At 42.4% G+C, this 23,425-nt stretch overlaps 1 protein-coding gene across 3 annotated transcripts in view; it reads right to left on the reverse strand.

Annotated features, from left to right (window-relative positions):
- The window catches only part of LOC137384320 (protein tweety homolog 2-like), a 145,309-nt gene that overhangs the window by 44,133 nt on the left and 77,751 nt on the right, over nucleotides 1–23,425 (reverse strand). For all 3 annotated transcript variants that reach the window (XM_068058182.1, XM_068058183.1, XM_068058181.1), the window contains exons 4-6: nucleotides 15,872–16,092; nucleotides 6,814–6,909; nucleotides 928–1,000 (exon numbers count right to left, since the gene is read on the reverse strand). In XM_068058182.1, coding sequence (XP_067914283.1) covers nucleotides 928–1,000; nucleotides 6,814–6,909; nucleotides 15,872–16,092 — 390 coding nt within the window. The remainder of the gene's footprint in view (nucleotides 1–927; nucleotides 1,001–6,813; nucleotides 6,910–15,871; nucleotides 16,093–23,425) is intronic.

Genomic DNA, 23,425 nt, shown 5'->3' on the forward strand with positions numbered 1-23,425 from the left:
GAGAGAGGCGGGGGGGGAAGAGAGAGGCGGGGGGGGAAGAGAGAGGCGGGGGGGGAAGAGAGAGGCGGGGGGGAAGAGAGAGGCGGGGGGGAAGAGAGAGGCGGGGGGGGAAGAGAGAGGCGGGGGGGGAAGAGAGAGGCGGGGGGGGAAGAGAGAGGCGGGGGGGAAGAGAGAGGCGGGGGGGGAAGAGAGAGGCGGGGGGGGAAGAGAGAGGCGGGGGGGGGAAGAGAGAGGCGGGGGGGGGAAGAGAGAGGCGGGGGGGGAGGGGGGGGAGGGGGAGAGAGGCGAGAGGTGGTGGGGGGGGGGAAGGGAGAGGTGAGCTATCTGCCTGCACCTTCTGCAAGAAGATAACTAATTAAAAATATATGTGTAAACGCTTGTTGGTGGTGGGGAGGGTAGGGAAGTGAGAACTTATCCTGAAATTTCCCCCACCCTCCCAAGAGAATGTTACACTGTGTTTTGCGTGAGCTGTTAAACCAAGACCTGTCTGTTTAGATGGACAGAAACTATCCCATGGCGCACAATTAAGAGGGGGAGGAGGAGATCCTCCCAGTGTCCTGGTCAACATTCTTCCATCATTATCTCGTCCTTCATCTCATTTATTGTTTTTGAGACCTTATTCAGTGCAAATTGACAGCCACGATTGGCTATCTAAGTTCGTTGGTTGTGAGGTGCATTTTAATGTTCTGAGAATGTGGTAACAGTGCTATACAAATCTGAATCCTTCCTCTTCCACAGAACTCCCAAGCTTAAAACAAACATTTAGATTCCAAAAGGTAACACACAATGCACTAATTCCAAAATACTTAGTTTCTACAAGTATGACTGATGCTTTGCACGCACAATTTTCTCACGAATCAGTCATTCACTTAACTGAAATTGATTGCACACAGCAGAAAATGTCAATTGATCCATTGTGTCACTTACCACTGCTGCAGAGATATCCAGACCAAGGGACCCCCAGCTAAGGATCAGAGTCAGGACCCCATTGACAATCATTCTGGAAATAAAATTTTTAAAAAAACTTAAATGTAATGAATTTTAAATAGACCAATGCCATTGCCAAGGATTTGACTTTAGATTTAGCTCTTCGATGCTATAGGACGTGTAATCTGTTTCCAGATGTTCAATGTTGCAATATAATTGAAGAAACATTTTTTATACAGCACAAATTTTTGTATTATCAGGCTTCTGCCTTAGAATCATATTTTTTCAGAACAGAGGATGGGATTCACCGATTCACTCCTGTGGTGGTTCCCTGAAACAGCGAGGTCACTTACTCTCATTCTCATGACAGTTCCCCATATAATGAAACATTTATTCCAGTTCAAGAGTATAATGCTGATCTATATGTAGCAGAGCACATGATCCTTGTAGATTACAGAAAATATTTCACAGGTGATCTGCTGGGTATTCCCCAAACAGCTTAGTGAGTTTGTAAGTGAAAAAACAGTATCTCTCACAGAGCAGGAACGTCACAGGTTCGATCTCCTGACCTCAGCAGAGTCCGCAGGAAGGACAATTGGCTTCAGAGGAGAAACAAAATCGGAGAGGATTCCCTTCCCTGACCGCCATACACCCACACCTGCTGGAGGCATACATTAACATCTGAGTTTTCTCAAACTATTCCCGAGTTCTGACAATACAGAAGCTGTTTCGATAAACAACTCTCCTATAAAACTAAAATCCATTGTTTTATGCATGACTTGAGTGACACAGCATATCATAGGACTAAAAATTACCCTTCAATAGAATATACTGCACCAAAAACCACACGGGATACCCCACCTGTGGTAAATCCTACAATATGCCCAAAAGGTGGTAAAATCATCAGACCAATGCGCAGGACTAAGACTATTTAGATTTGTTTCCAAATGAGATTATACACAGAAACAAAAATGCCCAGCAACATAGCTAAGGTATAAATTATTGAAAAAAAAACAATTCAAAATATCCTTTTTAGTATGTATAGGCTTTTGGATGAACGAGACTTCTGGTGATTTCCCAATGTAATGGGTGCTGCCTACCGCACAAAGCCCACTGTTCATTAGACTGAATTGAAATGGAAATGAAGGTCAGCAGCTAGGTTATTTATGTTAATTGAAGCCCGGACGTGTACCCAGGGAATTAAATTATTCGACTTCGGTTAAGCTGGATTTATTGTAGTTCAATAACTGGATTTAACCTGGTCTCAAACTATGCTTCTAAACTCTTTTCAAAATGACAATTGGCATAGGCCAGAAGTTTACAGAATAATACCTGAATTACAGTTAAATAGTTGAAAGCACGTGGGAAAATATTGTAGGTACAGTAGCATAGTGGTAATGTTACTGGGCTCATAATCCAAAGGTCTGGATAAATGATGTCGAGACATGAGTTCAAATCCCACCACTGCAGCAGGGGGAATTTAAATTCATTTAATTAATAAACCTGGAATAAAATCTCATTAATAATAATGAAACTAACAGATTGTCCTAAAAACCCGGCTGTTTCTGCCATCCTTACCCGGTCTGGCCTACATGTGGCTGCAGATGCATAGCAATGTGGTTGACTCTTAACTGCCCTCTGAAATGACCTGGCAAGCCACTCAGTTGCATCAAAACGCTACAGGAAAAAAAGCACTGTGGGGTGTATTTACACCATGTGGAGTGCAACAGTTCAAGGTGGCAGCTCACCACCACCTTCTCGAGGGCAAATCTGGATGGGCAAAAAATGGTGCCCTTGCCTGCAATGCTCGCATCACAAGAACAAATTAAAAAAAGTCCAAAACTGGCCAATTATCCTCCATAAAGGATTTATTTTGAACAGAAGATACAAATCTTAATTTGATAAAGAACAGAAAATTCAGCCATCTTTATTCTGCCCCACTCAGATCTTAATTTTTCCTGTACAGAGCCCGTTTCAGTGATACCTTGTACGATTCAAACAACAGGTTTTCAAAAAGACCTCCTGTACAATATCAAATGTGCACTTTTAACCCGTGTCGTAGGAATTGACAGCATGAATAAAGACCACTGCAGTGCATCTGGCTGATCCCGGTGTAAAACTGCTGAGGCATCATTTGATGAAATCAGTTATTGCAGCTGTTTGAAATTGGAAAAATTGCAACACATTATCTGCAATAAAATCAAATGGATCTCAAGGTCATATATGAATGCAGCAGACTATTTGATTCAAATTCCAATTATTTTCCAGCGACGGGTAAAACCAGAATAACATGGACAACAGTTATAAAAAGGTACATAGTTAGGATGATAATCGTATTTCTCAGGACACACAAAAAAAAATCATGCCATGGCAGAATCAAATGTGTGATTCAGTGAATGTCAGTTTTATTAGGAACATTAAAGAATAATGATTTTCAGACAGATCAAAAAGAGGCAGCGCTTTAAAAAAAACATATGAGGAGAACTCCTACTAGTGTTGGTCATCAGTTTTATTTTTGCAGATCGTATTGATTCAATAAAAATAAGCAGCATGACTAGGTTTAAAAGCTATCATGCACTGTTCTCATTTTTCAGCCCAAGCATTACTACCTGGAAACATGCTCTTGTTATTTATCTTTTCTGAAAGGAGTACAGGAAAACTCAATTCTCTCAAGTTTTTCCAGGTGCTGCAACAAAACCTCTGCAATTCTCACACTCGGCTAATTGTATATAAGACAGCATCTCTATGGCAACGTGCAGCTGAACTTTCACTTATGCACATAAGAAAAACTCTACTGTTGAAATATTTGTATAACGCTGGCTAGTGAAATTGTGTTCCAAGGCACAGCACCACAGCAGCAGGGAATGAAGGCTTTAGTTCCTCGCAGTACACCTCACTATGCCACTAAGCTCTAAACCACTGTGCCAAAGAAAAGAAAAAAATCAAAGGCAAATCCAGTTGGCCTGTTTAGGAGCTTTTTCCCTGAGCTGTAATAAACTCCTGCTTAGCGAGCAGGAGGACACCAACTTCCTGGTGGCACGGTCTTCTCCCATTTATTTTTTCACCAAGCATCACTGAAACACAGCGATTGGCAACACGCTGCATCTTACTCGCACACTCACAAGTCCCAGTTTTCATCTGAGCATTTGCATTTGGCAAATTTCACGCGAGTTACCATATGACATTATTAATGTCATGCTGCAAGATATACTAAACCAGCTCCATGCATTTAGAAGACCAGAAGTAGAGACTGGGTCTAATGACAGTTCATAAGATCTCGCAAAATCAGGAGGAGGTCAAGCTATTTTCAAAACCAAGCACAGGCGGAGAGAGAACTGTGCATTTGCCAGTAGCTGCATTATAATAATGTGAAATCATCTTTATTGATCTGTCAGGAGCAGGGTTTCTCACTTGCCCTGAAGGCAGCAGAATGTGTAAGGCTTAGTGACAAAGCACAAGAGAAATAGATTGGTAAAGATCATGCTTTCCAATAAATTGAGTTTTCTTTTTAAAAGAGAAATAAGTAATCTACTTGACATCTGAAAGCTTTACACAAATAATGCTTTAAAATGTGCTGGAAAGCATTAGGCTACTATCATGATCAAATGCAGCTTCCCAGGTGAAAATGGTGAAACTACATTAGCCAGCTGAACCTCTTCACACATGACTGCATCCTTACTATGTTTATGCTTTTCCTGGACAGTAATGGAATACTATTTAATACTCGAGCAGCTTTGTAGTAGCTTTAATTTATAACGGAGTTATTTGAACCTGGTTTCACTGTACACGCAACTACTCAAATTCCATTCATAATGATTTCTTTTATTTTTTATTTAAACAGTAGTTAATATTTTGTGACTTAACAATACTGCCCATCACTTAAAGCCTGAAAAACAATTTAGTCAACATCAGATTTTATGTTGTGTTGAAATTGATAAATGTTAATGACAAACTGTACTTTAACATTTTTTTTTTTAAATGAAGTGGAATTAAAACTGCAAAAAGTCCTGAAGTTATTTATTGGAATCGTCATCTTATGGTAAAGGATAATCTATAAAGGTTGCATTTACGATACTACAACTGACGTGGAACTTCTTGATCTGGAAAACTAATTTTAAAGATTGGGACGTGAGAAGAGGGCACGGGGATGAAAAGGAAATGGAGAAATTTCACTCTGCATAACAACTGTTATAGTACAGAGTATAGTCAATATAGTCGAAGCTATTTAGCACATTTGAATGATTTTATGCTATGATCTTTCTTTGTTTCAAGAGGCAGAGGTGTGAAACCTGGAAGCTGACATAATGCAGAAGTCTACTGTGCAAACAAACTGCAGAGGAGTACAGGTTTGTTGCCTAAAAACAATCACAACATAAATATTTTCAGCACAGTGCACAACTTTAGCGAACTTCTTACATTTCCATTATTTTCAAATGAGAAACCCTAATACATTACAAAAATTATCAAACATTTAAATTGTTCAAACGGATTGTGATCATAAACTGCAGCACACTCCAAAGCTTTCTTGTTATATTAATTATTAACTAAAACTCTGGCAATTAGATTTTATAACAGCCGCAATTGGTCAGAGGTCAGGACAGAAAATCAATAGCCATTACTGGGTGGGAACAATAGCCCTTATGCTGGAAAATGGAGTCAGGAGGAGAGACTGCTTTTCTAACTCACTCCGTTAAATGCATTAAAACTTTATTTCTGAATTAGCCAAATGTGAGGGAATCTGGATGCAATTATTTCAGTTTCATTACCAGGTGGGTGGAAGGGAAGAGAGAAGCCGATTCACTCACTGACACAATACTTCAGAAAATGCTGCACCAATATGAACACAGTTCTGAAAAGTTCTGTCTGGCAGAGAATTGTAATCTATGCTACAAATATCACTGTACTTTTCAATGAAGGCAAAGAGATAAGATCAGCTTTTATCTGACATGATTGCCAAGCAAATTTAAACTGCTTCTGAAATAAGAAGCTCCTTTGAAGAGGCCATACTCAAAACATTTTAACCTATGTTTTTTTTCTATTTATAAATGCTGGATGACCATGTTTATATTTCCAACATTTTCTGTTTTTATTTCACATTTCCAGCAACCCTTTTCTTTTTATTTATACTCAGCTGACCCTGGCTAGGGGCAATATCCCACGTAGAACCAAGTTGCAACCTGCACAGTACAGGTCACAGCATAAGGCTGCTCAAAGGAGGTTACATTTACAGGAAATCATGTCATGCCGTTTCCAAGAAAAACCATCACTGTCAACATAAAAAGTAAATTGGTACTTCCAAATAAAAGTTAGCACCCTATTTTTGCCCTAAATACAACACTGAAGTTAATGCTAACTGATAGAGCTGGTACAGGGGACTGAAAGGGTAATTTTACAAAATGATGCTTCCAACATGTAGCCTCACTCTTTGGAAGCGCACGGTGGGCATGCACTCCCATCATTTTACTCTCATTAACTGGCCCTTTTGATTTCTCGTATTTCTACAATATTCATCTCTCATGGCAACAAGCATTTGGTTAAAATTGGCAAAGCTACAAATATAAACTGAGATGATTCAACCCATCTTTCTCGGTTCGTCCCAACTGCTGAAGTTAAAAGGTCATCAAGAGTTCACCACCACTGGTGCATAGCAAGCACCCTGTAAAACTGAGACTGCAGGTGGTGAAAAGGGAAGCTGTAGCTTCTCCATCTTTGAGATGGAGGCCCTGACAAAGAAAGCCTCAGTGTTAGCCTGCTTTGAAGCTAAAAGTGTTTTTTTTTTAAATGTAAAAGTTTCCTTTCACCAAAAACTTACTTTACATTCCTTCACATGCATCAATCTACAACAGATTATGCATTCTATAATCTAATAACTAATAGGATACTCACATTGTGAGAAGACACCGGGATCGCTTGGCCAGACCTAGGAATGCCACCAGACAAATAACCAAATCAATAATGAGGAGAAGAAGATACGAAAGCCACCTGGAATGATAGTTACAGTGAGAAAGTCAAATACATGAATGTGAAATGCATCAAATGAATCTCTTAAAAATGTGAGGCAGCAACAATCTTTTAAAGTTCTAAAAATTGAAGGCCTGGTTAATTTTGTGTTCGATACCTGTTCAAGCTTTACCAGTTAATCTGTTTTGGTGTTGCTGAAGGACACTGAAAGAACCCTTTGCTCTCGGATTTATTCTGGCAACCTGAACATCCTTATGGGGCCTCAATTTAATGTCTCATCCAAAAGGCAATACACTCCAATAATACAGCACTCCTTCAGTGCAATGCTGAAGTGTTAGCTTTGATTATGTAAAGTCCTGGCACGAGGTTTGAACCATAAACTTTTGATTCGGAGGGGAAAGTGCTACCCTCTGAACCAAGCTAACGCTTCAATAGTATTACATTGATAACAATCGATTGCATGACTGCAGAGATACTGCATACCTTCAGATCCAGCCTCTTGGGGAGATATCAAGATTCTTAAAGATAATGAAGTCCTTGAATATTTCAACAAGATTCACATCTCAAATACTTTTCATTATAATTATCCTGCCTCAGTGTACTGATTCTTGCAAACTTGGCAATATTCCCTCCAGCCATTTCAACCACATCATCTGTTCACCTAATGTCAAATACAAAAGGCAACCAGGCAGACTCAATAAGTTTGTGGTGGATCTAAACCAGGTACTAAACCCAGCTGGAATTTAACACTAACAAGGCAATCTGCAATTTTGTAGATTATATAATCATGTCCCATGACCAAGTCACCTCGCAAACAATGCCACGAGAGCTGCAAAATCACCATTTCCTCCCATCCAAAATACTCAAGTGACACCACAGCTCTTACTTCCCCTTCTGCTCACTGAATCCCAGTTTCAATCGTATCATACAGATATCTGTGGTAATTTTCCACATTAAGGGAAGATATCAAGACCTGGATAGGAGAAATTTGTCAACAGGAAATGACCAGCACGGGTTCCAACACCACAGAAAAAGCCCCAGGGACAGCACAAGGTACAGTCGTGTAGTAATCCAGAGTATGCAAGCAAAAATCCCACCATGGCAGTTTGAGAATTTGAATTCAGTTTGAAAATTCAGGAATTTAAAAAAAAGTTAATTTCAGTATAAAGTCACACTGAACCTGACAAATTGTCGTAAAATTCCAACAGGTTCACGAATGTACTTTAGGGAAAGAAAGCTGCCGTCCTTACCTGATCTGGCCTATATGTGACTCCAGTTCCAAGCCAACATGCTTGAATCTTAGCTCTCGTCTGACGTGGTCTATTAAGCCACCCAGCTGTATGAAAGTGATACTAAGAACTGCAGCGTTTCAACACTTTCTCAAGAGCAATTAGGATTAGACATAAAAGCGAGCCTCGCCAGGGACACCCACATCCTGAGAATAGGAAGAAAGCCATGCTAGAGACCCAACAGCCCACTAGGATGCAAGCAAGGTGCCCTGTGGAATAACTCCACTGTGCCAGCAATGTCAGAACCATCAGTGTCCCCAACATTAAACCCAGGCAGCTGGGGCAAACTTACAACTACAAACAATTGACAGTAAACAGCATTATAATTTGGGCTACTTCAAGGTACCCTATAAACTTGTGCTGAACAAAAAGTGTATGCTTCCTATGAACTGAAAGTTCACCTTGTGCATCAAGTAGCTTGGATGTAATAGATGACATTTTCAACTTGCCGCCTGACATTCGACCGGTATGGTGAATCAGCCGCCGGTTATACAAACAACCTGACGTTCACATCTACTGATAATGTGTCCAGGTGTCCACCACATCAGATATGGTGCTGGTCTTGTGTTATATCTGACGTATACATTGTGTGCCTGATATCCTTGAATCGGCAGAATACATCAACATGCTGATCGGCCATTTGGCACAAGCTAAAACTAATATGATTTTATTAAGGGACAGAAATAATGCAGGAGATAAATGGATCAATAGCCCAAATGAATACAGTAATACTTGATATATATAAATACAGTATTGTTACAGCCATGTGGTGAGGGGTTAGGTGGTTCCCACTGTTCAACTCCCACCTGACCACAGCAGGCATGTTTTGTTATTAAGAGTTTAACCCCTTTGTGTTTTAATAAATGAACAGCAACAGGTTTTCTTGCAGGTTTAAACAGAAAATCAATTATTTATTGATTAATACGCCTAAGCCTGAAATTATCACAACTGTATCCACTCACTCATTCATTCATCACACGTGTGCGCGCGTGCACGTCGACACACACACACACACACACACACACACACACACAAGAAGCAACAGATAGAGAGGAAAAGGAACAAGTGGGGGCAGGTTTCGAGGGGTGGAGTCATGGTAAACCTGTTCAATTCTCCCGGAAGTCAAGTTCTCGTTGGTTGCAGGCCTGAGGTGTTTGTAAATTTCTCTCTTGGTTGAAAGTTCAGTTGAAGACAGTGGATCACTTCTAATTCACTGCTGTAAAAAGTGCAGATGTAGAATTCTACACCAGGGCACATCCCTTCGTGCTTGCTGGATGTTCTCCCAGCCCTTTAGCTGGAAAAAACTGTTTTGGATACCACATTCTGGGTGTGTCTCTCTTCCTAGGGTGCTTTTTAAGGTAAAAATGCATTACATCTTGCCTCGGCTAAAAGACAGGTATTTTCTTCCCTGTAGTGATCGACAATGGCCTAGGGTATGGTACTTCACAACTTCTTTGTTTCAGAAAAACCTATTCAATTCAAAAGTGTCTCTTGATGGGTTCAGGTTGAGAATAATCCAGTTATGATGTTCCCACTTCACACCTTCTTTGTTTCAGAAGAACCCATTCAATCTGGGAATATTTCAGGGTGGGTGTGGAATGGGTGCAATGGACACCTCTTAGCTTTGAAGATTTTCCTTTGTTCCTGTCAGAGAGTTTGAATATACAAAGGCCAAGTCTTTTAACCTTTGATGGCCATTTTGGAGCACACTGCATGTGGGTGAGGTTGTGATTATTTCAGGAATTGTTTAAAAATAGTGATTTTTTTTTTAAACCAACAAGAAAACCTGTTGTTTATGTTTATTTGAGCCTAAAACACTCGGACTAATACACTATCTTTAATATTGAAAAAAAACTATCTGCGGTCAGTTGGGACGTGAAAAGTGGAAGCCAGCCACACCACTTACCACCTGTCCGTAATAGATGCTTCACAAAATCCCTACAACGTCTGGCCCATATAGCAGTACAGTAAGAAGGAAACTGAAATACATTTGGTGCTAACAACTCTGGACTCATCCCTCTCTTTCCTTTGATCTCAGCTTGAACGAGGGAAGGTAGCCAGATTTTGTGCATAATTGATCGAATCAGTCAATCAAAATTGATGTCAATGCCACAAACTGTAGGAATAGGTTGTTAACATCCCACTGTTGAAGCTTGAGATAACATTGTACTGTACAGAAACCACACAAACAACTGGTTGTTTGTCCTCTACGCTTTATCAGACTAATTTCCAGGTCAGCTGATGCAATCATCGCCAAAATCATCTGGTATAGTGAGAACACTTGCATTGTCTATCCTGGTCCACAGTAATAAATTCTTCAGTACTTAGACACACCAGAGGATAAAAGTCCAAAGTCAAAGCTTTTAAGCTTCGTGGTTTATGGATGAAGTCATCCCAAGCCAAATAGAATGTTTAGTTCACACCTTCGCCCAAGCAAAAAAAAAAACCAAGACAGCTTTCCCAGAATCACAGAAGAAAATTTTAAAATTGGGAATATTGGGAAGCTAGAAACTCCTAATAAAATAGAATGTAGAGAATGTTAGAGACTGAAACAAGATACATCTCAAATTTTGTCACAACAGACCCAATTATTCAGGAAGCAACAAGATCATTTCACTTCACTTAAGGCCATCAGAAATGTAGAGAAATGATTCATCAATTACACATAATGCTGAGCAGACCATCATCCAGGACAACTATACGTCTGCATTTCTGAAGATCATTGGGAGGAAAGGTTGGAAAAGAAAAATCTTTGAATCATAAAAGCACTGTTGCTGCTGATTGTAGCTACACCTACCAGGGGATCTGCTGTCAAGGTATGTCACGCTCATCTATCTTGCGCTGTGCAGTAGCTCAAGATCTCTACTATGCTAATTTTACCCTCGTCTTTGCTTGCCAGTTTGTTTTTCAAACTGTGGTATTGCAGCTAAAAATCTGGAGGAATTGGCTATTTGAAAAATTATAATTTTCCTCAGCTGTGCTTTTCTGCTAAAGTTTTTATCAATCTGTGATGTCAATAATTAAGTAAATAGTAAATAAATGATCCCGATTGTAGTAGGAGCCTTTTAATGTGAACACACCAGGATTACCAATGACAAAATCCCTCCCAGTGCACAAATAATGCAGGAAACTAAATCACCATTTCAGCCAATCTTCTCTTCAAATGCTTTACTTTTCCCCACAGGCATCACCACCCCCACGGTTTCCTCCTTTATCAAATGATCTGGCCACAGGCTGCTGTAAACTGCCATCAACTGCTCCATGATCAGTCAGCAAGAAATTAAAAACAACCAGCTGCCCAGTTTCTGTTATTTTCTTCTCCAAAACTTCCCTTTCTTGTAACCACTCCCCCACCCCCCCCGCCCCCCCCCCACAATGGGCCACACCCAAACGGACCATTTCACAACTCTGTGGTACTAGCTAATGCTGGACTTCACGCACTCTGGTGCACGTGAACGAGGTAGACAAGCAGCCAAAAAGAAAAATCAGACTGAATCCCAAATAGGAGTCAAACCCTTACCACTCACCATTTACTAACTCTACTGTTCAGATAAACATTGAAGAATGCAGTGGGGAAAAAATTGCAGGCACATATTTTCATTTAAATTTCATTCGTGGTGTCAGCTCTTGTGCTGCCCTATTGCCACCTTTTCCCAGCTTGGCTACAAATTGGCTCTAATGTATTACTTCCACTCTAATAACCCTATTGAGATTTGAACAAAATTACATGGTCATCTAACACAAAAGTGCTTGGAGCTGCTGATGCTAGCTTAGCACGACTCCTCATTTGGCTACAACTAGGATAGCAATTCATTGGATTTCTATTCAAACGCATTTAATGACAAAAGCAAGGAAAACAAATCACTGTATCTGGAGGACGCGGCTGCAATTACTAGAAGAGGAAGAGATATTTTTGAAGGTTTCTCAAAATTTGTCGAATGATAGCTCCAATATTAACATTTCATCTCCTTGACAGCAAATCTACTGCAGAATCTTTTAAAATGCACAAACCTGCACAAAACCTTCAAAGCAATTTCTGCAAGCTACCTTCCAACATCACTGAATAGAACATCGTTTAGGTTAAAACATGAAATATGCCAAAGCATATCCAACATTTCCACCACTTCTAATAGACATGGGGGAGGAGAGAACCTACATGACAGGACATAAAAGCCCAGATTTTGCAGTCAGCGGCGAAGCAAGGGCGTTTGCTGCTGGCCTTGAAGAAAGCGGCCCACGCGGATCTAGCAATCCCTGTGGCATAGATTTCCTCTTTCCCACTGGCAGTTTAAATCTAGTGCCAAGTCAAGGGGACATCTTGGCCTGCTGCAGCAGCAGGGATCTCAACCAACAGGTAAGATGTCGATCACCTTGAAGCATACACAACAAACCAGCAAGTGAAAAGCAATTAAAATCCTTCACTTGCAATTTAAATTTTCAGATAGCGAAATAAATGATTGATTGGATTAAAATAGAAGCTAAAAAGAAACACATTTTCAAAAAAAAGGAAGAAAAATTGGGGAGAAATTCCACAAATTAAAATTTACATTTCAGGGCCAGCGAGGGTATTTAGTGGTAATTATGAAGTTAGTGTGCTGTTTAAAAACCCAGTCACACTTTCTTCAACAAGATGCAACTTTTCCAATGGTTTTTACAGGGACTAACACTGTAAGAGTTAATCAATTGAACCTCCTTCAAATCTGGTCAATTAATAGCCGTCTGTGGGTGCCTCAATAGCACACCCTCTGGAGAAGCAGACATCTGGATTTCCATAATTTTCTGTTGACAGTTTTGCTAACATTACCACCACAGAATCCGGGCCAATGGCCTACTTCCCCTCCTCAGCTATTCACAATAGTTGGGTAGGTGGACGAAGAATCATGATAGGCAAATGTGTTGAAATTTATTTGTTCACGTGGAGGGTAAAAACCAGCACTGATTCTTTGGGCCAAATGGCCCATTTGTTGTAACTTATGTAATTTGGGGAGAGGTCTATACTTAAATTCAAGAGAACCTAAGGGATGTCGAAACCCTCAGTGTTTCAGAACTAGCACTTGCTACAAGCGGATTCAAGGTTAGACAAAATGGCATTAGCAAAACTGGCAGATTGCTTCACAAAACTATAATCATGACCATCAGTTAGCCAATGTCTTCAATGTACCCAAAACCAACTACTTGATACATCCAGAACCTCACTATATTCAATCCGTTCCAAATATCTTACTCCTGACACGTTACTGTGGATCCCAACACACCTCCTCTCTACTGTACATTCATCTCCAAGACAGCAAACACTGAAGATTGGTTTCATTCGCCTCCCACCCACCCCTCTCCAAGAACAGACTGCGGGAAAAATACTTAAGAGACTAGTTTCCCTAACTCCAACCACTCAAATCTTACAGGGCACACCTCACTTCACTCAGAATCAGTAAGATATCACATGACTGGTACAATGTAGTGCAGTGGTGACTTCACCTTTAAGAAAGTGTACCTTTAAGAGATCAGGCCACTGATGAAATCACCATACATAGAGAAGGAGACACCATTTTGAGATCCACACTTAGCACAAGGATTACAGAGAACACACACCAACGAGGAAAAGACCTGAACCTGACATCACGCAATTTAATGAGACAGACAATAAATAGTGTTTGTGTTGAATCCGAATATAAAGCCTGCAGTTGTCATTTAAATGAAGACTTAAGAACACAGCACAACACTACAACTGGGTGTGTTGGAATCCACAGTAATATGTCAGGAGTAAAATATTTGGAACGGATTGAATATAGTGAGGTTCTGGATGTATCAAGTAGTTGGTTTAGGGTACTACTGGGTGTGTGCTGAAGGACTTTGGTCAAAGGCAACACTACTCAATGCCTTCTGATGTTCTCACCTCCAACTTTCTGAACAGAATGCCGAGAGGTAACAAGAGTCATAGGGGGTCACTGTAACTCGTGGCGTTAGTGTGAAATGGGCAATAATGGATCAGCTGCCCATTAAATACTTTTCCCATTCCCCCACCCCCAAAAAGTCTCACTACCCGCACAGGCTTCAAAACCTGCTTACTTAATCTTTATCCCCAAGATAGAAACTCGTGTCAAGAATGTCAAACTCTGACCATCCTCTCCCCACTGAAAATATAGTAAAAATACCTGTGGAACTAATGGTAGTCCAAATCTGTAATGGCGACTGCATCCAGAGCTGACAAAGTAACAAAAATATAGGGGGACACCGATTGCGCTTTCCCACCTGAGTGACAGAACCACCAACTCCCTGTCCCACCCCAGTTTTTAATACCGACCCAAGAATCACAGTGGGTTTCAAATAAATACCCACACCTGGCATGATGCTCCAATTCTCTTTTCTTATCTGGCATCAATTTATATATACAATCTAAATGTGTGTAATCATCTATGTACCTTTTATACATGGTTCCATGAGTGTCATGTGACCTTATATAGATCATGATTCATACTTGACATTTATAGCAGCCAGGGCAGGGAGAAAAAGAGCAAATTCAAGGCAAGACTCAAGGTCAAATGAGGGAGAGAGGCCAGTCTATAAGTAAATGGTAGCTAAGGCCGAGTATTTCCAGGGACTGTAGCTCCAGATGAAAGGGTGTAAAGTAGGCATTGTTCAATGGCATTACCATCGCTGAATCCTCCGCCAGCAACATCCTGGGTGTTACCATTGACCAGAAACTTAACTGGACCAGCCATATTAATACTGTGGCTACAAGAACTGGTCAGAGGCTGGGAATTCTGCGGCGAGTAACTCACCTCCTGACTCCCCAAAGCCTGTCCACCATTTACAAGGAACAAGCCAGGAGTGTGATGGAATATTCCCCACTTGCCTGGATTGGTGCAGCTCCAACTCAAGAAGCTAGACACCATCCAAGACAAAGCAGCCTGCCTCACTGGCACCCCATCCACTAGTTTAAACATTCACTCCTTCCAGCACTGGCACACAGTGGCAACTTTGCATGCCATCCACAAGATGCACTGCAGCAACTCGCCAAGGCTCCTTTGACAGCACCTTACAAAACCGCAACATCTGCCATCTAGAAGAACAAGGGTAGCAGGTGCATGGGAACATCACCACCTGCCAAGTGCCCTTGCAAATCACACATCATCCTGACTTGGAACTATATGGCCATTCTTGCACTGTTGCTGGGTCAAAATCCTGAAACTTCCTCCCTAAGAGCACTGTGGGTATACCAACATCACATGGACTGCTGCAGTTCCCAAGGGCAATTCAGGATGGCCAATAAATGCCAGCAACGGTCACATTCCACAAACGCATAAAAAAAAAAATATATATATATATATACATACATATAATGTTATTCAGTTTGTCTAAATTAACCTACTTATCTGTACTTCATATCCACAAAAATATTTAACTCAGAAATCTTCATTTATGGGAGGCATATCCTTCATGGGTAGAGTTTATTTAAAAGGTCACAATGTTGCACGATTGCATCATGGATAGACTGTTTCAATAACAAGGTTAACACACGACAGCCATTACCCAATACATTGAACGGTTTACTTTTATTAATTTAATCTGTAGTTTCCATATGAAATGTTAAGCATCTGATACTATCACTTAATCAGAAATAACTATGGTTCATAAAAAAAATCTTGATGGTATTAGTTTATTTTAGTAAGATGAATATTCCTGCTGGTCCTTACCTGTAATATTCAAAGTAGCTGATATTATCAGCTATTCCTGCCATGTTCAAATTTATATTGTGCCATGTTGGGAGGCCAGAGAGTTGTGAAACAATTGTATCTGCCATCTGCTGCATGAACTTCAGTGTCTGAATAAACTCCATGCTTTGTGCAAAGATCTCATCGAGCCTCCCTATATGCTGTTTCAGATCAACGTTCATATTATTCATTGTCCCAGAGACCTGAACAAAAAAAAGCAGATGTAGTCATAAGACATTTTTATAATTAATTACCCCAGCTCTTCAACTGAAATGAATTGCTGCAATTGCATTTTCAACCCAATTTCTTTCAATGGATGATTCTTAAACAGGTGGGGGACAGCTATTTGGTCTCCTTGCAGATAGACCTCAGTCCCAATCAAAATTAGAGCAGTTTCAACTCGGGTCTCACTGGATAAGGGTGCATGATACAGGAGTCCTGAAGATCAAACAATCAGTAGACGGATGCAAAAGGCTGAAATTAGTGGCCAAAGTGCAAATCAGTCATAATTCAACTTCAAATTCAAATGGCTTTCAAAAGTGACCTAATTAAAATTTCTTTGGAAAAATGCACAATTCAGATCTGTAAAGACAAGTTTTCATTAACTTCAGGTCCTTTGACCCACTGATATTAATTTCAGCACTTTTGCACCAATTGGTAAAATACACATTTTAAATGAGTAAAGATCCAACTACCAGGTCTTTCAATATGTTACTTTTTGGGCTTAAGTCACACATTTCATTTATTGATAGGGGTAGGTGGTGGTGTAGTGGTATTATCACTGGACTAGTAACCCAGAGACCCAGGGTATTTCTCTGGGGTCAGGGGTTCGAATCCCACCACAGCAGAAGGTGGAATTTGAACTTAATTAATAAACCTGGAATTAAAAAGCTAGTCCAATGATGGCCATGAAACCATTGTCGATTGTTGTAAAAACCCATCTGGTTCACGAACGTCCTTTAGGGAAGGAAATCTGCTGTCCTTACCTGGTCTGGCCGACATGTGACTCCAGACCCACAGCAATGTGGTTAACTCTTACATGCCCTCTGTAATGGCCTAGCAAGCCACTCAGTTGTATCGAACTGCTACAAAGTCTATAAAAAGGAATGAAACCGGACGGACCACCCGGCATCGACCTAGGCACCGGAAACGACAATGGCAAACCCAGCCCTGTCGACCCTGCAAAGTCCTCCTTACTAACATCCGGGGGCTTGTGCCAAAGTTGGGAGAGCTGTCCCACAGACTAGTCAAGCAACAGCCTGACCGGCAGGACAGACCCAGCAGAGGTGGTAGCACAGTGGTATACAGTTGGGAGGGAATTGCCCTGGGAGTCCTCAACATCGACTCCGTCCCCATGAAGTCTCATGGCATCAGATCAAACATGGGCAAGTTAACCTCCGACTGATTACCACCTACCGCCCTCCCTCAGCTGATGACTCAGTACTCCTCCATGTTGAACACCACTTGGAGGAGGCACTGAGAGTGGCAAGGGCACAAAATGTACTCTGGGTGGGGGACTTCAATGTCCATCACCAAGAGTGGCTCGGTAGCACCACTACCGAGTCCTAAAGACATAGCTGCTAGACTGGGTCTGCGGCAGGTGGTGGGGGAACCAACACAAGGGAAAAACATACTTGACCTCGTCCTCACCAATCTGCCTGCTGCAGATGCTTCTGTCCATGACAGTATTGGTAGGAGTGACCACCGCACAGTCCTTGTGGAGACGAAGGCCCGCCTTCACATTGAGGATACCGTCCATCATGTTGTGTGGCACTATCACCATGCTGAATGGGATAGATTTTGAACAGATCTAGCAATGCAAAACTGGGCATCCATGAGGCGCTGTGGGCCATCAGCAGCAGCAGAATTGTACTCATCCACAATCTGTAACCTCATGGCCCAGCATATCCCACACTCTACCATTACCATCAAGCCAGGAGACCAACCCTGGTTCAAGGAAGAGTGCAGGAGGGCATGCCAGGAGCAGCACCAGGCATACCTCAAAATGAGGTGTCAACCTGGTGAAGCTACAACACAGGACTACTTGCGTGTCAAACTGCGTAAGCAGCATGCCATAGACAGAGCTAAGCGATCCCATAACCAATGGATCAGATCTAAGCTCTGCAGTCCTGCCACATCCAGCCGTGAATGGTGGTGGACAATTAAACAACTAACTGGAGGAGGTGGCACCACAAATATCCCCATCCTCAATGATGGGGGAGCCCAGCACATCAGTGCGAAAGGTAAGGTTGAAGCATTTGCAACAATCTTCAGCCAGAAGTGCCGAGTTGAAGATCCCTCTCGGCCTCCTCCTGAAGTCCCCAGCATCACAGATGCCAGACTTCAGCCAATTCGATTCACTCCCCGTGATATCGAGAAACGACTGAAGGCACTGGATACTGCAAAAGCTATGGGCCCTGACAATATTCCAGCAATAGTACTGAAGGCCTGTGCTCCAGAACTTGCCGTGCCCCGAGCCAAGCTGTTCCAGCACAGCTACAACACTGGCATCTACCCTGCAAAGTGGAAAATTGCCCAGGTATGTCCTGTACACAAAAAGCAGGACAAGTCCAACCCGGCCAATTACTGCCCCATCAGCCTACTCTCAATCATCAGTAAAGTGATGGAAAGTGTCATCAACAGTACCATTAAGCAGCACTTGCTTAGCAATAACCTGCTCAGTGACGCTCAGTTTGTGTTCCACCAGGGCCACTCAGCTCCTGACCTCATTACAGCCTTGGTTCAAACATGGACAGAAGAGCTGAACTCAAGGTGAGGTGAGAGTGACTGCCCTTGACATCAAGGCAGCATTTGACCGAATATGGCATCAAGGAGCCCTAGCAAAACTGAGGTCAATGGGAATCGGGGGAAAACCCTCCGCTGGCTGGAGTCATACCTAGCACAAAGGAAGATGGTTGTGGTTGTCGGAGGTCAATCATCTGAACTCCAGGACATCACTGCAGGAGTTCCTCAGGGTAGTGTCCTAGGCCCAACCATCTTCAGCTGCTTCATCAATGACCTTCCTTCAATCATAAGGTCAGAAGTGGGGATGTTCGCTGATGATTGCACAATGTTCAGCACCATTCGTGACTCCTCGGATACTGCTGAAGCAGTCAGTGTAGAAACGCAGCAAGACCTGGACAATATCCAGGCTTGGGCTGATAAGTGGCGCAGTGGTTAGCACCGCAGCCTCACAGCTCCAGGGACCCGGGTTCGATTCTGGGTACTGCCTGTGTGGAGTTTGCAAGTTCTCCCTGTGTCTGCGTGGGTTTCCTCCGGGTGCTCCGGTTTCCTCCCACAAGCCAAAAGACTTGCAGGTTGGTAGGTAAATTGGCCATTATAAATTGCCACTAGTATAGGTAGGTGGTAGGGAAATATAGGGACAGGTGGGGATGTTTGGTAGGAATATGGGATTAGTGTAGGATTAGTATAAATGGGTGGTTGATGGTCGGCACAGACTCGGTGGGCCGAAGGGCCTGTTTCAGTGCTGTATCTCTAATCTAATCTAATCTAACATTTGCGCCACGCAAGTGCCAGGCAATGACCATCTCCAACAAGAGAGAATCTAACCATCTCCCCATGACATTCAACGGCATTACCATTGCTGAATCCCCCAATATCAACATCCTAGGGGCTACCATTGACCAGAAACTGAACTGGAATAGCCATATAAATACCGTGGCTACAAGAGCAGGTCAGAGGCTAGGAATCCTGAGGCGAGTAACTCACCTCCTGACTCCCCAAAGCCTGTCCACCATCGACAAGGCACAAGTCAGGAGTGTAATGGAATACTCTCCACTTGCCTGGATGGGTGCAGCTCCAACAACACTCAAGAAGCTTTAGGTATAGGACCTAAATGTAGGTGGGCACTAAGCGTGTAGTGCCCACCATATAAGACTGAAGATAGAACTAGGAAGCGGGAATGTCAGTGCAAAAACTGGATTATGTCAGATTACAGTAGTTCTGGAAACAAGATACGTGAACTCGTGTTGCGGTGAGGTGAAAAAAGAAATTAGCACTGTAAAAGCAAGAAAGTTTTTTTTAAAAGTGATTTCAAATTTATTTATTTAGAGATACAGCACTGAAACAGGCCCTTCGGCCCACCAAGTCTGTGCTGACCAACAACCACCCATTTTATACTAATCCTACATTAACCCCATATCCTCTACCATATCCCCACCATTCTCCCTCCACTAGGGGCAATTTATAATGGCCAATTTACCTATCAACCTGCACGTCTTTGGCTGTGGGAGGAAACGGGAGCACCCAGCCAAAACCCACGCAGACACAGGGAGAACTTGCAAACTCCGCACAGGCAGTACCCAGAACTGAACCCGGGTCACTGGAGCTGTGAGGCTGCAGTGCTAACCACTGCGCCACTGTGCTGCCCCAAATGGACAGTAGAGATTGTTAGAAAGCACATTAATAGTTTTTGGATGCTATAGAAAATAAAGAGCTTAGATATCAATTAAAATAATAATGAAAACATGAAATGAGATGAGAAAATGAGAGATTAACAGCAGTAGAACGAAAGCGAAGAGGAATTTTTAAAAAACCATTAAAAGAAACAGCTTTTTCCAAGTATAACAGAAAAAATGAGAATTGTTAAAAGGCAGTTAGGAGCCCTGAAAAGAAAGGATAGTCAATCTGCAGTTAGTGTTCAAAACATGGCACATGAATAAATAAATACTTTACATCAGTCTTTACTGAAGAGAAGGATAGTGGAGAGAAGGTGAATCCTGAACGGTTGGAGAGTGAACAATACTACTGTGGATAAAATACATTTTTTTAAAAGATAAATTACTTAGACAAAGGAACACAAAGCACCTGTGAGGATCCTGAGGGAGGTGAGGGACGAAAATATTTAGACCCTAGAAATTCTTTTTCAGGCTCCTATCGCATGTGGTTGTGTGCCAGAGGACTGGATAGTGGTCAATACAGTACCCAGTTTTTTTTTTAAATAAAGAGTCCGAGGTAATCCAAGTTAATTACAGGCTAATAAAAACAAGAAATGCTGGAACCACTCAGCAGGTCTGGCAGCATCTGTGGAAAGAGAAGCAGAGTTAACGTTTCGGGTCAGTGACCCTTCATCGGTTAACTCTGCTTCTCTTTCCACAGATGCTGCCAGACCTGCTGAGTAGTTCCAGCATTTCTTGTTTTTATTTCAGATTTCCAGCATCCGCAGTATTTTGCTTTTAATTACAGGCTAGTTCGTTTTACATATTAGGGAAAATATTACAATCTCTAGTTAAATCTAAAATTATCACACATCTAGGTACAGAGAAAATAGAAATGGCTAGCAATAGATTTGAGAAAGAATGATTGTGCTTGGCAAACCTCAGAATCAGTCGAGAACCAGAAAACTGATTTAAGGTAATTGGCGAAAGAACTAATGGTGACGTGAGGAAAATCTTCGTAACACAGAGAAAGGTTAGGATCTGGAATGCACTGCCTGAGAGTACGGTGGAGGCAGATTCAATTGTGGCTTTAAAAAGGGAATTGGATAAGCAGCTGAAGAGAAAAAAAAATTGCAAGGCTACGGGAAAAGGATAGGAGAGCGGGACCAGCTAAGTTGCACTTGCAGAGAGCCGACATGGCCACAACGGGCCGCATGGCCTCCTTCTGTGCTGTAATCATCTCTGATTCTAATTCTACCCAGTTCAGCCAAACAGTATTAATCGCCCCTCAAGTATTTGTGCATTAAACCCCTGTTGCAAAATTTATTACTGAATGAGTGTGCAAGAAATTATAAACTCAGGTACAGCAGGAAATTGTTTTATTTCTCAAATGAAAAAAAAAAATCAAAAATGCATTATTTCTCAAAAAAGTATTATAGTTGAGGTTTAGTTTTAGAATTTGCACTTAATTTTAAATTGTTTAAATCATTTTATTATTCATTCAGGTGATGTGGGCATTGCTGGCCAAGCCAGCATTTATTGCCCATCCATAATTGCCCTTGAGAAGTTGGTGGTGAGCTGCCTCTTGAACCACTGCTGTTCTTGGGGTGTAGGTCCACCCACAGCACTGTTAGGAAGGGAGTTCCAGAATTTTGACCAAGCAACAGTGAAAGAACAGCAATACAGTTCCAAGTCAGGATGCTGTGTGGCTTGGAGGGGAACTTACAGGTGGTGGTGTTCCCATGCATCTGCTGCCCTTGTCCTTCTGGATAGTAGAGGTCGCGAGTTTGGAAGGTGCTGTTAAAGGACCCTTGGTGAGATGCTGCAGTGCATCTTGTAGATGGTACACACTGCTGCCACTGTGCGTCAATGGTGGAGGGAATGAATATCAAAGGTGGGGGATGGGATGCCTGGCAAGTGGATGGTTATGAGCTTTTTGAGTGTTGTTGGCGCAGCACTCCTCATCCAGGCAAATGGAGATTATTCCATCACACTCCTGACTTAGAGTCATGGAGTCCAAAGAGCGCTACAGCACTGAAACAGGCCCTGCAGCCCACCGAGTCTGTGCCAACCAACAACCACCCATTTATGCTAATCTTATATTAATCCCATATTCCCTACCATTCTCCTACCACCTACCTACACTAGGGGAAATTTACAATGGCCAATTTACCTATCAACCTGCAAGTCTTTGGCTGTGGGAGGAAACTGGAGCACCCGGCGGAAACCCACACGGTCACAGGGAGAACTTGCAAACTCCACACAGGCAGTACCCAGAACTGAACCCGGGTCGCTGGAGCTGAGGCTGCGGTGCTAGCCACTATGCCGCCATGTAGATGGCGGACAGGCATTGGGGAATCAGGAGGGGAGTTACTCGCCGCAGAATTCCCAGCCTCTGACCTGCTCGTGTAGCAACAGCATTTATGTGGCTGGCTCAGTTAAGTTTCTGATCAATGGTGACCCACAGGTTGTTGATGAAGGGGGATTCAGCGATGGCAATGCCACTGAACGTCAAGGGGATTCTCTCTTGTTTGAGATGGTCATTGCCTGGTACTTGTGTGGCATGAATGTTACTTGCCTCTTATCAGCCCAAGCCTGGATGTTGTCCAGGTCTTGCTGCATATGGACACGGGCTGTTTCAGTATCTGACAAGTCACGAATGGTGAACATTGTGCAATCAGCAATCATCCCCACTTCTGACCTTATGATGGAGGGAAGGTCACGGATGAAGCAGCTGAAGATAGTTGGGCCTTGGACACTACCCTGAGGAACACCTGCAGTGATGTCCTGGGACTGAGATGATTGACCTCCAAAAACCACAACCATCTTCCTCTGTGCTAGGTATGACTCCTGCCAGCTTCCTCCCTGATTTCCATTGACTCCAGTTTTACTAGGGTTCCTTGATGCCATACTCAGTCAAATGCTGCTTTGATGTCAACGGCAGTCACACTCACCTCACCTCTGGAGTTCAGCTCTTTTGTCCATGTTTGGACCAAAGCTGTAACGAGGTTCGGAGCTGAATGGCCCTGGCGGAACCCAAACTGAGCATCAGCGAGCAGGTTTTTGCTGAGCAAGTGCACTTAAAAGCCCTGTCGACGACCCCTTCCATCACTTTGCTGATGATCGGGAGTACACCAAT

Source organism: Heterodontus francisci, chromosome 26 (genome assembly GCF_036365525.1).
Source record: "Heterodontus francisci isolate sHetFra1 chromosome 26, sHetFra1.hap1, whole genome shotgun sequence".
Classification (NCBI taxonomy): Eukaryota; Metazoa; Chordata; class Chondrichthyes; order Heterodontiformes; family Heterodontidae; genus Heterodontus; species Heterodontus francisci.